Source organism: Esox lucius, chromosome 11, assembly GCF_011004845.1.
Source record: "Esox lucius isolate fEsoLuc1 chromosome 11, fEsoLuc1.pri, whole genome shotgun sequence".
NCBI classification, from domain to species: Eukaryota; Metazoa; Chordata; class Actinopteri; order Esociformes; family Esocidae; genus Esox; species Esox lucius.
In genome coordinates, this window is record NC_047579.1 from 25145212 (window position 1) to 25163714 (window position 18503).

Sequence of the window (18503 nt, forward strand, 5' to 3'; positions counted from 1 at the left end):
GGATGGTGAGCATTGAATAAAAATCAAATATTTCATCATCACAAAGAGAATGACAAAACTTTCTTTAAGCAATAAGGCACGTGTGATGTATGTTTGGCAATGGTATATTGGCAATATATTGAACTTGATGCTAAGATAAACCGGTTTCCAACAATTATAACAGTAAAATGTGCTGTACCAGTGGTATATGTCTCATATACCATGACTATTAGCCAATCAGTGTTCAGGATTCAAACTACCCGGTTTATAATTATGCAATAACGGTGCACGAACTAAGCTAAAGTAATCAGATTAGTTGACTGATTTTGAGTAATCTAAAAGTTACGTTACTGATTACAAATGTGGACAGGTAACTTGTAACTAACGGATTACATTTAAAAAGTTTACAGGAGACTGTGTACCATGGTTGTGCCGAGCTCTTAGCTGTGATGTATTGGCCAAAAAGCACACCCTCATGTCTTGTGTCAATAAAATGTTTACATCTAATCAAATTTAATAAGATTAAAAGCTTTATATAAACCAAAATATGCAACGTATGTTGAAATGTTTTTCTATTTTTTATTAACAATTACACATCAGTACAAATAGCTACAAACGGTATCCTGCATACAGATGAGAGAAATTACTAAAACACGAATAATTTCGACGATTTAAAAGAAAAGTCTACGTCACCGCGGGCGCGCGCTTCTCAGATTTGCTTCCCTGGCATGCGCTGATGTAAACGAGAGTCGGAAAAATGGTGGCCAGCGTCAGAGTGCAGAAGCTTCTCCGACGGTACAAACTAGCGATTGCCGCCGCTTTAACGATACTTTTGATTCAAGGGCTAGTAGTATGGAGTCTGAGAAGTCTTGAAGAGGGAGAGGCTGAGGTGAGAAAGATGAATATGATATACAATGCGGTCTCTTAAGCTAGCTTTAGTGGTTACGTTAGCTAGCAGTCTGTGTAACGTTAGCTGTCTCATTTACTAACGTAACGACGATAGCTGCCGTTAACTACTGTAGCTATTAACATGTATTGTAACTTGGGACGTTCGAGTAAGTTACTCACGGTAATTAACCAGAGCTGTTTTGTAGTACGCTTAGCTGTTCATTGAACGCTTAGTTTAACTAGGTTGCTATCACTGCCCATTCAAACCAAGCAACTAGTTAGATGAACTACCCGGTAAGTTAGGTTAGAGTGTTTTAAGTTGAACCACCGCTGTTGTTGCCTAGGGTAATGACGTCGTTACTAAGAACTTCGTCAAGATGTAATACTAGGTTGCTTACCAGCTTGTTATTGTAGTTACCCAACTTAAAATGCGAATTGTCTGTTGTTTCATTACGTTGGGAATTGTTGTCATTTTCTAAATATTGAGTGGTGTTGGACTGTCTGTTCAATATGTAGTGTGGCTATCTCGTGATGCGGAGAGAATAGCCCTAATTAAATCCGACTAGCAGTCATGTCACTATTCACTCCGGCTTAAGTCAGAGAGGATTAATGGAGATTTGACATTGATTATCTGTCTCGACAACTGGATTCATAGATTCAAAGACGGGAGACAAGACTAGCAGGTATAATGTCGTTGAATGTCATAAAGAATAATTTATGACAGTCAAGGAGTTGAATCCAGCTGTAGCCATATGGAATGCGCCCAGGATCATTTTCCTTGTCCTTGTACCAAGTTATGTGAGTTGGGTCATGATCCCTTGCAGACAGTGTGACACATTACTCATGAACGGTCATTGTTTGATTCTCAATGTATTTATTTATGATACGATACTGTGCAGGCCTACATCTACAGCGGAAATACAGAGTCTCCATCTGAACATGGTTCCCCGGCAGTGCCCTAAAAACCCCAGTTTCTTCAAATAAGGCAACTGTGAACCGTTGAGGGATTTTGTTTCACCCGTGGGCTTGCGTTTTATCATTTGAGGCATTGATACAGACGCAGTTTAAGGAATGTGTGCTAGTAGAGTCTGAAGCCCTGCTCTGTCATGATGTGACATGTGTTGTGTGCTAGCTGTATTCCCTTTCAGACTGATGGGTCAAACAGAGCTAGTTTCACTAAGCCCTGCCTGCGCCGGAGGGCCCCAGAGGAGGCACAGTGCGTAGTGCGTAGGGTGGGTGGGTTTGCCCTGCCTCAGGGTTTGCCCGTGGGCTCAATAGATGCATATGCTCCAGTCTGTGTCAGTGTGTAGACTGTGGACTTCACTGGGAAAGGTGATGTTATTTCTTGGATGAAACCAACTGTTAGCCCTTCTAGGCTTGTTGTGATTACTTTCTAGGCTACACCATTTGTCTCAAGCAAGACAGTTTTTACTCTAGTGCTGAAGCCAATACAGTGCTGAGTGAGCGGGCCGGCTTCCTCACTGTGCAGCGGCATTGATGTAACTCACATTCCTAATCAGAAGCTGTCTGCCTGGCTGTGCGTGTGTGAACCCAGCCACATGGATCCTATTATAGTGCCCATTGAAGAGGACTTGAGAAGAAGCGAAGAAAGCGGCCCGTTCTGTTCTGTCATCCCTAACCCTTCATACTGCGCTGCTGAGGCGTGCAAGCTCGGTCCGCTTCCCCCTCATGGAGATGACGGCGCTGATACAGCTTCAGCTAATTGGAAAGAAAATATTAAAAGGACTCAATGCTTTTCTGACATGATGGTGTTAATTAAAAAAGTGTGATAAAGAGTGAAAAGTTTAATTGAAATCACTTTCTTTTAATATGATAAAATTGCCCAGAACATTCCACTTAAAATGTACCACCACTATACCATCAGTGTCTTTTTGAAGATGGATTTTGTGGTCCAACCTCTACTGTTTTAGTTTTGTTTGCCCTATATGATGCTTTTTGGTAGGCTGTTATAAAGCAAACATATTCAGGGGGCCTGGGTCAATGGGCTGTAGTAACATTGTCTTTTATGGCTTTTTAACTGGAAAAAGGTTTGCGTTTGTGGTGTACTGGAACATCAGTAGCTGTGTTGTGTGGTTTGGCTGTCAGTCTGTCTGGTACTTTTCTAGCTCTCTGTGGTGACTGTCCCAGACCACAGCGTCAATGCTCTAGGGCTGTCTACTCTGCCAGTGGCGTTGTGAGGCCATGCCATCAAGACGGGCAGGAAGCGCATGGCCTACTCTATTATTCTACCCCCTCTCTGGGTGCATATTTTGGGGCCCTTCTGTAAGGTTCCAATAAGCCTGCATGGTGAGCTGTGATATTGACTTGGCAGAAATGAAAATTGTTGAGGGGTTTGCTGGTTTCTATGCAGCCACATTTAGAAACCCAATTTCTTTTTTTGCCGGACCGCGTATGCAGAGCCGGCTAAGAAGAGCGAATGTCTCTTACTGAGTGACTAACTGTCTACCCCTTGTTAAATAGCGTAGTGGTTAGCGAAGCGAACTTGTGAACTGTAGGTCCCGAGTTCGTATCTCCTTGTGAAGTACGCTTTAATTATTATTATAGTAAGCCTGAAATAAAACAGTTTTCAGTTATATTGCGACTGTTTCTGGTGGATTTTCCAAATACGCATCCGTGCATGTGTTTTGGGTCACGAGAGACAAACACATTTGCTGGCTTAACATACATTAGTTACGTTATAGTGAGCCTTTACTGAAACTGTGTACAGTTATAGTGCAACTGTTTCTGACAGGGAAAAGCTAATCTTCAGTCCCGCTAGCAATTGCTCAATTCCTAACGATTATTCCTAGGTAGTTAGTAGATACCAGTAAGCTTATTACTGTTTAATACGCTGTTAAAAAGTGGCAAAAGCCATACAGTTCATACACGCTATGGTGGAGGTAAACTTAATAAGAAACATTAGTCAGTGTAACACAGTCCTCAATGGAGTCTGGCGATTGCTGAAACGAGTAATGCTGTGGCGTAGTGGTTAAAGACAGTGTCTCTCAAGTGGGAGACCTAAATTCTATTCTATTGAGAGCAGCAATATTTATTAATTATTTCTGGTAGATTCCATGATTCTCTAGTCTTTTCACTTGATGAAAAAGTTAGTTATCATCGCCTTTATTGATATTTATTGTATAAATGTCATTCACGAATGAATGAACAAAGTATGTTGTTTTGCCATGAAAGTAAAGAATACGTTCTTATGCCATGAAATGAAAAAGCTTTGGCAGACTCGCTAGCAATTGCTAAATTCTTATGACTATTCCAGTAAGTTAGTAGATACCGGTAAAGCTTATTACTGGCTAATACGCTGTTAAAACTGCCAGTGGCAAACGCCATACATAGACGCTATTTGTGGTGGAGTTAAACTTAGTAAGAAACATTAGTTAGTTTAACTGTATCAATGTCTTTCATGAATGGCCAATTAACTATTAAAACGGCCAGTAGCAAAAGAGGATTTTTTTCATGATAGAGACAAGAGGCTATACTGACACCTGTCACATGTACAGCTCTGTGGTGTAGTGGTTAATGAGATATCACATGGGCGACCAGGGTTAGAATCCTCTCTATTGTGGGCCGGCTGAACTAGGCTTGCCTTTTTCTTGTTTATGTTGATTTGGAGTGTGTGTTTTTCTTTTTGTTTATCATTAAAAAATATATATATATAATAATAATAATCCTTTGAGCCCGAAGTGTCATGGTGGTTGTTTAGCATCCAATATTTTTCATTTAACCCCGTAAAAGACATCACATGCATTTCTTAATAAATGTGAAGGAAAAGGAACCCCTAGTTCTTTCTTCCATTTTATGGACTCTGGTGGGTTGATTAACAGATACATCATATACACAAGATGTGTGTTGAGCACATAATGCAAACCATCAAATATGGAGGAGCTGGCATTTTACAAACTGCAGATATCTGTTGGTCAAACGGTAGTTTAAGGTCAAAGTACGCCTCAATTTCCTTCCAAATATGGATTCTGTTATGTGTAATGGGATTATGATTATAATGTCACTTCAGTTTGGTGTTTTGCAACAGTGTTTTGCAAGAGTCACATGTTTTGCTAGAGTGTATGCAATCGTAGCTCAGAACATAACAAAAGGGTACAGACCTAAAAAATTGTGTGTTTGGTTTTGGATCTGGTGTCACGCTCCGGCACCACATCAGGTAAAACGCATTAAGCCTGGTTATGTGTTCTGCCATCAGGAGACGCAGGTAAACAAGCAGAACTGGAGAGCAGAACTGGAGAGCACGGCTCGGAGTGGCTTTGCTATTGAATTGATTTTTCAGCACAGTGTCTTGCTTTGAAATTGAATTGTTCTTTGCTCGCCGCTTGCTGAAAGGCTGCTTCGAACAGGAACACACAGTTTGTTTGTCCGTCAGTCCCCCGTCCCCCCGCCAGGTAGCTGTGGTCGTAGCGGCTGAAAGAGCAACGCTGCCGGGCGGGAGCGGGGCCTCTGGGCCAGGTCGGGTGGGGGTCCTTAGATGGTGCTGGAGCGGGGACTCCCGGGGATGCAGGCGTGGCTGCCGATAAGGCCGCTTGGTCCCTGGCCGACAGGGATCGCATTGAGCAGCTCAGAGTGTGGCAGCCCTCCAGTTCCTCCTGCCAGCCTGCCCGTTTACAGGCCTGACTAATTACTGTCAGAGGGCTCCTCTGTCTGTCTGTCACACACGCTCCCTCAGTGGCCTGATAAGTACCGTCGGTGTGTGCCTTTCCAGATGTGAGCGTACGTCTGATTCCCTGTGTCGTGTGCTTGACAGTGGAAGGCCCACGGCCGCACTGTGTGCTCCGCTCCGTGCCCCCGCTACAACTGAGGTTTTTTGAGGTCCTGTGGTGAATCACTGCCTTCATTAGCCATCCAGTGTGCCTTCTCCGTACCCTGTCTTTCCCAGATTAGACTTCTTCCACCAAAGGCAGAGACTGGGCTAAAAATATCCCTGAGCAGAGACAAAACGCACAGTAAACACATCTCTCCTCTGGGGCTCCGGTTCTGTTGTCTGTTTGTTGTTGTTTCGATCGTTTGCGGAGGATGAATCATTATGCTCGCTTTGGAAACGCACTTCCTCAATTTCGTCGTGCCTAGTTCGTTGTAGGGGATGGACAGGGAAGGATGCGATGAGTTTAACTGTTGCTAAACCCCCCCCCCCCCTCCTGCTCACACAGAGGAAAATGCGGCGGTCGAAGCTCCCGGATCACAACAGCCAGGACCCCAAGCGGGAGGCGGGGCCCTGGGAGAGACCGAACTCCTTGTCCGGGAGGAGCGGCTCGCAGTGGAACGGCAGACAGGAAAGGACCGGGGGCACTGCCGCCAGCGCCCTCCGGAGGGGTGCCAAGCGCAGAGGAAAGCCCACTGTCAGGGTGAAATGGCCTCCGCACCAGGGGGAAGTTGCAGCGACTGACAACGTGCCCCCCCACGACCCCTCCAGCAGCCGCAACTTCACAGAGACGCGTAGGCGAGGCGAGAGGGTGACCAGGCCACCTCCCCAGCCCATACCATGGGAGCCTGGCAGCGTCGAGGGGGCTCCCCAAGCCCCCAACAGTGACTTTGTACCTAAGTGTGACATCGTGGGCAAGGACGCCCTGTCGGCGCTACACCGCGCTGGCTCACGACAGTGCAGACAAGAGATCGCCAACATTGTTTGTCAGCACCAGGCTGGGCAGCTTATGCCGGGACCGCTGCCGCAGTTCTGCCCGCAGCACGGTAAAACACACACACTGACCGATGGGTTATGTAAGGGCACGTCCATGGGAAACTGATCCTAAAAATATGTATCTAAAAGCAGCCATTTGTGCGGGTCCTCTCTCATCATGTGTTGTCCATGGCTCATCCTCAAGGCCTGTCCGACCCGGTCCAGACGGGCGACGTGCTGGACAATGACCTGTATCAGGTGGAGAACCCGGTCCGGGTGGCCTTTGTACTAGTGGTCCACGGCCGGGCCATCAGACAGCTCAAGCGCCTCATTAAAGCCATATACCACCGGGACCACTTCTACTACATACACGTGGACAAGGTAATTACTGGCAGATATACACTTGGTTGATGGAGAATGTTCTTAAGTTATTGAATTATCAGCCCTGGTGGCCTGTCACAGCCTTTTCTCATTTGAATACTAGTAAGGAACAGTCAAGGGTTGAATTCTAGCAAATATTACGTGATACTTTACAGAGGAACTGGTATGTAGCATTATTAGAGAGAACAATGGAGTGATTTTGCTATTTAATACAACATGTGTTCCTTGTTCAAATGAGAAGGCCTCGATATGTAGAACCGTGCTTCTGGTTTTTATTTGGAGGCGAGAGTTTTAACCTGGAGGGTTGTGCTGACTCGTAATGCTTAACGAGGCCCTCTATATGTTTTCCTTTAATAACGTTCAGTATGGTATGCAAGTGCTTGGCGGATTAGTTCTTATCTAGAGAAGCTTACAGGAGCCATAATGGTTAAGAGCCTTGCTCAAGGACAGAACAACTGATGTTTGGCCTTGTCAGCACATGGGATTTGATCATGCAGTCTTTCGGTGATTGGTCAGTGTTACATTATCAACCCTATAGACTGCTGCAGAGGTATAGCGCCGACCTCCACACTTTTTACATAGCATGCTCACAGTTTGGGGTATAAACAGGTTGGTACACTATTACAAAAATGAGATTGTGTTTTTTGAGTTGGTTCGGCTGTACCTGAGCCAACCAGACGACTCCTATAAAGGCAATTAAACATTTCACGACACGGTTCTGTTAACCTCATGTTTTAACTATACAAATTGAATTTGTTACTAAAGCACAAAGCCAATATAGTTTTTTAGTTAGAAATACACTAGCTACTATTAGCACAATAACTGGAAGTCTTATCTTAGCACAATCAAGGGATCAGATTTCCCTAACACCAGTTTGCAATGATTCTAGAAATCATTCCGTCAATTCATTCCAAATAATAGAACCTCTACTTGTCATAAATTAGTTCGTTACACTCCTTTCATTCAATATTATCTAATGATACTGGAAAGCAGAATTTACCTTATGCCAATGTATCATAATTGTACCTGCAAGTGCTACTCATAAATGTGTCAGGGTTGGCGGGGCTGCGACAGTTTAACACTGCAGAGTAGAAAGATGCTGATAAATGAGGAGCCAATGGTCTCTCAGCTCAGAGACTACTATCGACGCTGAAAAGGCCCACCCCTCATTGCACACTGGGAGGAGCAGGAAGGCAGGCACCTTGAGAGATGGGACAGGATAGAAAGCAGGTCAGGTTGTGCTGGAGTTATTCTACCAGACAGTGCTCACTCTCTGTCTCTGTCTCCCTTCCCAGCGGAGCAGGCCACTCTCATATGTTAGCCTGGAGCTGTTAGCTGTCAGCAGCAACCCTCCCGTCGTTTCTTCCTCTTTTTGACGTGTTGCTCGTCCAGCCACCCCCATCCACCGTATCCATCTGAATGTTTAATCCCCTTCTTTACGGTTTGGAAGTAGCCTCTAAGCTGTGCTTTTATTTCCTTCATGTCCTGCTGTCAGAGAACCTGCAGCCATTTCACAGCAGGAGATTCTGTTGAGTTACTTCCACATTTCTGTTTTAGATGTATTGGCTCATTATTACAAACAGGTTCTATGTCTCTAAGGTTCTGCTTTTACAATTCTGATACCACATTAGCCAGCTGTTCCAAATGCCTGCCAAGGTGGCAACAATGTTGTTAATTCTAATCCTGCTACCATGTAAGTTTATTGCTAATGATACGCATACAGGCTAAGGATAATAAATAACTAGGTTAGGTTCACCATTTGATAGCAATGTTCCCTCTAAGCTGTTTAATTGAATGTAGGCCTGCATTGAACACCACAAAGGCTACCGTATGTTACATAATTTAAATCAAATGCTATGTCTGTATGAAAATGCTGTAGGATTTGCTCAATTTTTTTTCTTCCCATATCTTTGTTTTGTCTTGGGCCTAAATTAGGCATAATAGCCTAAAGGCTACTGTCGAAAACTGTAACTTGAACTAGGTACAGCCTCAGTGTTCGCTGGAATTGCATGCCGGACATTGCACAGAATTCTCCCAGTGTTTCCGCTCAGGTTTCCAGACGTGCTCCGTAAACTAAAAAGTGAGAGGGAACATTGTTTGACAGTATGTCTCTGTCTGAAACCTCCCAGCGCTCCAACTACCTGCATCGGGAGGTGCAGCAGATTGTTCAGCAGTACCCCAACGTCCGTGCCACACCCTGGCGCATGGTGACCATCTGGGGTGGTGCCAGCCTGCTGAAGGCCTACCTGCGCAGCATGCAGGACCTGCTCTCCATGCTGGACTGGAAGTGGGACTTCTTTATTAACCTCAGTGCTACAGACTTCCCCACCAGGTCTGTTAGCGTTTGTCATTTCTATATTCCTCCTTCCACCCAACTTCTTTGTGCATGTAGGTTCTTTTTTGTCTGTACTGGGGAGCTTTTCGGCTGTAATGGGGGGAGCTTTTCGGTCACGCTCCACTGTGTTTGGTTTGATTATTATAGTGACCTGCTGGGACTTTTACTAGTATAGCTACACGATAAAGGAAAGACACAGATCCTGCTACATGAAAGTCCAGGCTGTTAGCCGCCTGTAATTGGCTGTTTTGGTCACTGATGTGCAGAGAGACTGTTAAATCGCCCTCTTTCTAGTCGATCAGTTCTGGGCTAGATTTCTGAGGTCCTTCTGAGTTGCTTCCAGAGCAGTGGCCGATCCTCCGGAACCGTCCCAGGGTTTGAAAGAGAGTGGGAATGAACGGGAATGCTTGAATGCACATAGTCTCAAATCCTGCCGACAGCAGCTAATTCCTCCCTGGTGGAAGTCATCATGTTTCCCTCATTCCCTGCTCCCCACCTACGCCACAATCCAGTCAGCGTTTTATTTCAAACCTTAATCCTCTTTTTTTCTTCCCTTCTTTCTCCGTCTTCTGGGCCTATCGCCTTCCGACAGAACCAACGATGAGCTTGTGGCTTTTCTGTCGCAGCACAGGGACAAGAACTTCCTCAAGTCACATGGGCGGGAAAATGCAAGGTAGGACGCTTTGTTTTACCAAACCTTTGACGTACAGCTCAAAAAACCCCAAAGAAAAGACTGTCAATCCAAAAAGCACAGGCACACCTCACATCTCATGGGTTTTTCCTTTGCTGCTTCTCCACAAATCATATGGATTAATGGTTGTAAATCTTTGACGTTGAAGGAGAGGTCTAAGATATTTGAGGGAGGAGAATTAAAAGAATGATTTCAAAGAGATTAGATGTTTATTTCCCTTACAGCCATAAAGGGCAGCTCCCCGACATTGGCGTAGTGCCTCACCCCTTGTGGGAATCAAACCCACAAACCTGTCATTGCAGCACCATTCCCTACTAACCACGCCACACATGACCTAGACGCTGACAACAGACGTCTCCCCCCTTCCCCCCAGGTTCATAAAGAAGCAGGGTCTAGACCGGCTCTTCCACGAGTGTGACAACCACATGTGGCGGCTGGGAGAGCGGACCATCCCCGAGGGCCTGGAGGTGTCCGGGGGCTCCGATTGGTTTGCCCTCACCAGGCGCTTCGTGGAGTACGTCATCAACTCCCAGGATGAGCTGGTGGCCGGCATGAAGCAGTTCTACACCTACGCCCTGCTCCCCGCTGAGGTAAACCACTGGGACCTTGGTGAAGTGTGCTGTGTGGTGAAGACGACACGTCTGTTTCCCAGGACTGAACCGAGACTAGTTGCCAGTCATAGTGGATTGGTTGATGTGTTTTTGAGTCCAAAGCATTGATTATTCACTGCACTGAAATCTCAGTTCGAATGCTCTGTGATGCCCCAGCAGTGAAGTGCTGAACCCTGCCATAGGGATCTGGCTTTGATATGGTTCCAAAATGCACTCTGAAATGTCACACCCCTGTCTGACCTAAAGTCATTCAATTGGGTATGTGGGTACATCTCCACACCCTGAGCAAATGTTGCTTAAGGTACTCCTGGGTCTACCTGATAGATTTTCCTTAAAACACTGCTCCTCAGGGACTGAAAGACTGATCTGCACAAAACCTGATTTGTGGCATTTATAGGCAAAGGTAGCGTTAAGATTTTTACATTTAATTAGAATGGCTGTTACTGATGAAAATACATGAATGTGGCCATTACGGAGTCTAGCATTTGTTTTGTAACAATATGAACGCTTGAAAAATACAATTGATATCAACCAGAAACCGGTGCTGTATTTGGCACATGCTCTGTTGTAGTCCAGTCAGCACCACCCGATTATTATCACTTGCAACTCTCACACTACTGCTGACCTCCACCCTCGTCCCGTTGCAGTCCTTCTTCCACACGGTGCTGGGGAACAGTCACATGTGTGACACCCTGGTGGACAACAACCTCCGCGTCACCAACTGGAACCGCAAGCTGGGCTGTAAGTGCCAGTACAAACACATCGTGGACTGGTGCGGCTGCTCCCCCAACGACTTCAAACCCCAGGACCTCATCCGCATTCAGGTGTGTGTCTGTGTCGCACGCGTCCTCTGCTGCTTGTGACGTGACGGCCTGCAGGTCCAGTACTTACAGTGTCTTGTTCCCCCTGAACCCCCCGCAGCAGCTGACCCGGCCAACGTTCTTCGCCCGTAAGTTTGAGTCTATGGTGAACCAGGAGGCTATCGACATCCTGGACACTCATCTGTACGGCCAGTATGCTCCAGGGACGGCGGCCCTCAAGGCCTACTGGGAGAGTCTGTTTGAGCGGGCGGACGGGGTGGGCTCCCTCAGCGACGTGGCCCTCACCGCCTACTCGTCCTTCTTCCGCCTGGGACTTCGAAGCCTGGAGAGTAGCCAGACCAGCACGGAGACCTGCAGGTGAGCCCCTCGTTTCTGGAAATAAGCCTGCCTTTCAGAATTGATTTTTGTTGCCAGTTTTGCTCATTGAGCCTCAAAAGATTGATTCTTTCAGAAGAACAGGGTTGTCATCTTCCTTGCCTCGTACTGTCTGGTGAAGTCCTCGTTTCTCCTGTCGCATAGCTATGAACCCATTGGCTACCCGGTGTCGGTGCACCTGTATTTTTACGACGAGCGTTTCCAGGGCTACCTGGTCCGTCAGGAGGTACAGAACGTCGTGTCCGGAGCCAGGGAAACCGTGGAGGCGTGGGCCGTGCCTCAGGCCACTCTGCAACTTGACACCAACCTCAGGGAATTTGAGAGGCTCAAGAACCTGGAGGTGAGTGAGCCCCAAGTACACTGAGGGACATGAAGACCGGTGTCCAGGGGGCCCCGCTTTCTTCTGTTGACATTATGCCTCAACGCACAGAAGGTGCCCTCGTTTTGTCTCAGACATATCACCACCGATCACAGTATCAGTAGCAACACATAAACCCAAACCACATCACTAAGGATCACATAATGTCCATGATAACAAATAGTTTTGATTAGTTGGAGCTACGTGCACAGCTAAGAAAACAAAATAGGAGACTGGGGTGCTCAATATCATCTAAAGTTCCAGTACTAGTCTAAAACAAGTGCCTGCTGTTCATATAACTCCTTGTCTATTTGGCATCATGCCACAAGTTTCATGTTGATGTGAAAAATCTTCTCAAATGTGTCTGAGTAGTTTCCACTATGTATTCAAGCAGCCAGACAGTCTGATTTGGCAACAAAAAAAAGCACAAGAGCAATGGGTGTGTGTATTGGTGTGTGTATTGGTGTGTGTATTGCTGCGGAAATATGCCTGGACTCAGAATAGATAGAGGGTCTCCGCAAACCCCTAATCAGCGCAGCACCTTCATCATTCATATTCTGGTGAAATGTGTTTTGCAATATCAAATCCCAGGCATTCCAAGTTGCATGATAATTTGCTGTTGAATTCTAACAAATTATACTGTGGATTATACTGTAAAGTGGTTTTACCAGCAGAGTTGTATAGAATAAGGAAGTAGATTCGTCTTGCTGATTATGTCTTATTGAATATTCGATTGTTCCCACCCTAAGAAGTTTTAGAAAGTTTTTTAAATACCTTTAAAAATAGTATTTTTTCCAGAAAAATACTTCTAATATCATTTCAAGGACGGTATTCTTGTCACTTTCTCAAGCCACATTGTAGACATGATATCTTGTAGCGGAGAAAGAACATTTTGATCTATTCACTGTAAAATTTGAAACGGTCACAACCATTCACTTTTGAGATAAGGGTGAAATCCATAGCTGTGATATAATTGGTTGTCATTGCACAGTTATACAAATAAATATGCTGAAACGACAACTTAAACTGTGACTGTATGGGCAATTCAGGAACTCCCAACCACATCAAAGGCATGTTGTCCCTGACTAATCTAATAAGGGGTGATGCTCTGCCTGTCCTATGGCTCAGAACATGTGCGCGTGCGCACTCACACAGCCACTCAGCTTAGTGACAGATGTCACCGATCCATATCCGAGTGGCCCAGTCCCTGAGGTCCGTTAGTAACACATTTTCATTTGGCATGAAAAACGAATGTGTTCCTGCCATAAATGTGTTCCGCTGATCAAACGGAATTATGCTGATGTGGATCATATCTGAGCTCCTGTATCATTGCTCCTTTTGGAATCATGCTTGAAAGGAGGACATACTTCCTGGCTCTGGGATCTAGCAACCTTGGTTATCTTTCAGGTGCTTTCTAATTGTTTGCTACTGTTTCAGTTTGCCTGATTTAAATTTTAACGATAACGGTAGACTTGTACTAAACATTTCTGGATTATTTTGTTTCATTAAATGTAGTTTCCATATATCAGCAAATAGAACTTTTCAGGCATTTGCACTTAGTCATTTAAAATTAATATCGTTTAAGCCCAGCTGGCCAATGATATAGTGGATGACATATAGTGGGGAGAACAAGTATTTGATACACTGCTGATTTTGCAGGTTTTCCCACTTACAAAACATGTAGTGTAATTTTTATCATAGATACTCTTCAACTGTGAGTGACGGAATCCAGAAAATGACATTGTATAATTTTTAAGTAATTAATTTGCATTCTATTACATGACATAAGTATTTGATACATCAGAAAAGCAGAATTTAATATTTGGTACAGAATACTTTGTTTACAATTACAGAGATCATACTTGTCCTGTAGTTCTTGACCAGGTTTGCACACACTGCAGCAGGGATTTTGGCCCACTCCTCCATACAGACCTTCTCTAGATCCTTCAGGTTTCGGGGCTTTCGCTGGGCAATACGGACTTTCAGCTCCCTCCAAAGATTTTCTATTAGGTTCAGGTCTGTAGACTGGCTAGGCCACTCCAGGACCTTGAGATGCTTCTTACGGAGCCACTCCTTAGTTGCCCTGGCTGTGTGTTTCGGGTCGTTGTCATGCAGGAAGACCCAGCCACGACCCATCTTCAATGCTTTTACTGAGGGAAGGAGGTTGTTGGCCAAGATCTCGCGATACATGGCCCCATCCATCCTCCCCTCAATACGGTGCAGTCGTCCTATCCCCTTTGCAGAAAAGCATCCCCAAAGAATGATGTTTCCACCTCCACGCTTCACAGTTGGGATGGTGTTCTTGGGGTTGTACTCCTCCTCCTTCTTCCTCCAAACACAGCGAGTGTTTAGACCAAAAGTTTAGACCAAAAAGCTCTATTTTTGTCTCATCAGACCACATAACCTTCTCCCAGACCAAGGGAGATTGACCGTCATCTTGAACTTCTTCCATTTTCTAATAATTGCGCCAACAGTTGTTGCCTTCTCACCAAGCTGCTTGCCTATTGTCCTGTAGCCCATCCCAGCCTTATGCAGGTCTACAATTTTAGCCCTGATGTCCTTACACAGCTCTCTGGTCTTGGCCATTGTGGAGAGGTTGGAGTCTTTTATACAGGTAACGAGTTCAAACAGGTGCTGTTAATACAAGGAATGAGTGGAGAACAGGAGGGCTTCTTAAAGAAAAACTAACAGGTCTGTGAGAGCCGCAATTCTTACTGGTTGGTAGGTGATCAAATACTTATGTCATGCAATAAAATGCAAATGAATTATTTAAAAATCATACAATGTGATTTTTGGATTTTTGTTTTCTGTCTCTCACAGTTGAAGTGTACCTATGATAAAAATTACAGACTTCTACATGCTTTGTAAGTAGGAAAACCTGCAAAATCGTCAGTGTATCAAATACATGTTCTCCCCACTGTAACTGGCCACGTGCCTTCGTGTAAATTGTTGCCGTTTACGTCGTTACTTAGCAACACACTACTACTTTTACTACGTTGCCTGTTATTACAAGCTGGCGAGGCAATTTATGAACTAGACCTCCAATGTAAAAAATAAATCGAATTGCACAGTCTTTATTTAGTGTCTGTGGGTGGGTGTGCAGTCAGGATGGTTGTTGCAGATAAGATAGTGTTTTGCAATTGCTGTTGGTGAGCCAATATTGTGGACTCCCTTTATCTAATTAGACGGTACAATAATGATGTTAATAATTTATGTACCCCAGTCTAGATGTCAGATTCAAAGCAGCCCTATGATTAGGGACATGGCAGTAGGACACAGAAGGATGTTGTCGATGCAATGAACTTCTACTCGTTTCCTCTCAGGTGGGCACGGAGTGGGACCCCAAGGAGAGGATCTTCCGGAACTTCGGCGGGGTGATCGGCCCGCTGGACGAGCCGGTGGCGGTGCAGAAGTGGGTGCGGGGACCCAACCTCACCGCCACCATCGTGTGGATCGACCCAGCCCTGACGGTGGCGGCGTCGTATGACATCAGCGTGGACGTGGATGCCGAGTACACGCAGTACAAGCCGCCTCTGCAGCGACCTCTCCGCCCCGGCGCCTGGACAGTCAGGGTGCTGCGGCAGTGGGAGCGCGTGGCCGAGGCTCGATTCCTCGTCATGCCCCTGGCCTTTAAAGGTCGAGAGCCGCTTCGCAGCGGTAAGACTTTCAATGTGGTCAGCTTCTATTTCACAGATAGTTACATTGTATCATTGGAACTCATTGTAAGACTTGTATTTCTGTATCTAATGAGGTCGTTCACCAACTCGTCTCCTCTTCTGTGTTAATCTGTCTTTCTGCCGTCGGCCTCGTCCAGAGGAGGACAGCTGGCTGCATGCTGGGCCCCCGGGCAACCTGTACCTAGAGCAGGGTTTCCAGCAGTTGAGCTCCGTTCTGAAGCTGCCACCCCAGGAGCCAGCTCTGCAGCAGGCCCAGAGGAGGGCCCAGCTGGTGGGCAAGCCCCTGGAGGCCTGGGTGGACAGCACCGTGGGGGCCTTCTGGGTGACCGGGGACTTGTGCTCCACCCAGGCCTCGCCGGGCCCCTGCTCTGCCCTTGGCCCCTGCGCCTCGTCCACCTGGAGCTCCCTTTCCCCAGACCCCAAATCAGAACTGGGTCCTGTCAAAGGTGACGGCCGGATCAGGTAGCCCCCTGGAATGGAGCCATGCCGGTCTACCCTGGAGGAAGAGTGGGGAGGCCCCGGTGACTGGGATCTGGTCCCCAAGGCTGACCCATACCTGGACAAGTCTACTCCCTACACTGAAAGGACATCTCTCAGTTCAGAGCCAACATGGCCTTTTCAGACAAAGATGAGTGCTAAAAATTTGCACATGAAGACTTCAAGATAACGTTGTATTTGTGTTGTTCAAACATTGTCACACCGTTACATGGACAATGTTTGTCATTCGTCTGCACGTTGGTCTTCTGTCAGGTAGGACTTTGGAAAGAGCTCCACTCGCACGTTTTGAACTCTGTTCAGTGCACAGTTTTCTTCTGCTTTAATGAATTTAAAGCAGTGGCCAACATTGTGACAGTGGCTCAGTTGTGTGTGTTTTATTGTTTTCAGAGGGCAGCAGGCCCTCTGAACTAGTATTCTTATGCTTATTTTGAAGCATTGTAATCAGAACTTCAGTAGCACATTGATGATGTGCACTTTACTGTATGACTGTAAGGTTGCACAGGAACAAGATTAGGCCTAATCGAAGAATGAGAAGCTTAAGAGCTGGCTATGGAAGTCTTCATTGTCGGACGGCCTTTTCTCTTCACTACCATGTCTTTGTATCGAAGTGCTTCTAGAACATTTCAGCGTCACTATCACAGACACATTTGCATATTTGAACAAGCTAGCTGACCTGGAGGCGGAATAATATTTGAGTCTGGACTTCCCAGCTGGGACATATTTAATCAGAGTTCAAGTTAGGAGAGTTGTCTTCTCACGTTAATGCTTTGTTTACTGTGACATTTGTCTGTTTTATTTGTTTGTTTGCATCGATCAGATATGTCTTTTTATTAATTTTTTTGTCCACTGCTAAAAAGCCACCAGGGGGGTGTGTCAGAGGAAGAGCCTAACTGATGTGGTTGATATTCTCCAGTTATTGGCCTGGCTCCAGGGTGACATCTTCATGGAGCACTACGCCCCGCCATATTAGGTGTAGTCAGAGTTATGCCTCCCTGTGTAGGCCTGTCTTTAGTTGACATGCAGTGCTGTCTATCCTGTCCATGACACGATGAACAACCCTCTGTCATCTACTTAACCACTTAAGTGTTTATACAGAAGCATTACTATAACACTGAAACGCGCCCAAGAGGGATCAACGTGACCGTTTTGGGCGGCCAGGTCAAGATATTGATGCTGCCTTCACTTTGTTAATATACCTTGTTTTTAATGGGAGAATAGCTTGAAGATGTGATATTATTGCTTGTTTAGATCATTATGAAACCCTACCCGATGTCTACATTTTTATTTTGAAATTGTTTCCAACAGGCTGAAACCCCTAGCCTCTTTCCTTTAGATTATTATCTAGTCCACCAATATGAGTTTACAAGTGACCTTGTTTCTCACAATTGCTTCAGTGAAGCCTCCATTTCATCAAAGGAAAAGCAGAGCACTGTTTAGTTTAAATAGTATAGTCTATTCATATTTTTGTATTTTAGTCTTTGAGAAATATTTTCCATCCATTCAACAGCAACCACTTTGACACTTAAGAACCACTTTCTGTATCATTCTTTTGTCGTTAAGTGTCACTTAAAACAGATCCCCGCCCCCTGTTGATCATGGTCTCTGCTGATGCACCCCTCAGCCCACTCATGACTCACGCATGATGACGGCTGTGTTCCCCTGCTCAGACGTTGCATGCATCAACCAATGGTTATGTTCAGTGGCACTGACTGGCAGATTGCTATGACTCCGATGTGGTTATTTATTCAGGAAAATACCCATCCAGGCATTGTAAGATCTGTTAAGCATCAGTGATGGCTGGGCAGAAGAACGTGCCTGATGACATCTGGCACTGGCTCCATCCCTGGGGCACCACAGTGCTGGACTGGAAAGGAGATTGCTGGCCAATCACAGAAGCCTCTGGTATAACCGTCATAACCCGTCGACTAGTGGCACAGTGGAAAAATAAATCATTTATCAAATCTGGTCCTGGTCCAACTTTTTGTGTAATTTCTTTTACTGTTTATAACATTAATTTTGCTAGTGAGTAATGTCAGGGGTTTATGGCATTAATATAGTGATTGAGATTTTCCATTCACAGTTAAAGGGTAATCTTAATTTTCAGCTAACCTACTTTACCATGCTTTGTACTACCTCTGATCAGCTAACCTGCATTATTATATGATATTACTATTGAAATATCTCTTGTTAATTGAATCAGAGAAGTAACGACCATCTTTTCTCTTTACAAAATTCTCATTGAGACAAGTAT

At 45.4% G+C, this 18503-nt stretch overlaps 1 protein-coding gene across 1 annotated transcript; it reads left to right on the forward strand.

The window, feature by feature from the left end:
* The first annotated feature begins 703 nt into the window (after positions 1-703).
* xylt2 (xylosyltransferase II) lies at positions 704-18217 on the forward strand. Its single transcript, XM_010874053.3, has 11 exons — positions 704-868; positions 6039-6576; positions 6711-6886; positions 9016-9218; positions 9814-9894; positions 10286-10502; positions 11171-11347; positions 11445-11701; positions 11864-12059; positions 15401-15734; positions 15892-18217. Exons 1-11 carry the CDS (start codon positions 737-739, stop codon positions 16218-16220), a joined length of 2640 nt encoding a protein of 879 aa, XP_010872355.1. The 5' UTR covers positions 704-736; the 3' UTR covers positions 16221-18217.
* The last annotated feature ends 286 nt before the right edge of the window (positions 18218-18503 follow it).

Coding starts and splice junctions, on each gene's coding strand:
- xylt2 (XM_010874053.3), top strand. CDS start 737: ATGGTGGCCAGCGTCAGAGTGCAGAAGCTTCTCCGACGGTACAAACTA. Junction 9,895..10,285: donor CATGGGCGGGAAAATGCAAG/GTAGGACGCTTT, acceptor CCTTCCCCCCAG/GTTCATAAAGAAGCAGGGTC. Junction 10,503..11,170: donor ACGCCCTGCTCCCCGCTGAG/GTAAACCACTGG, acceptor GTCCCGTTGCAG/TCCTTCTTCCACACGGTGCT.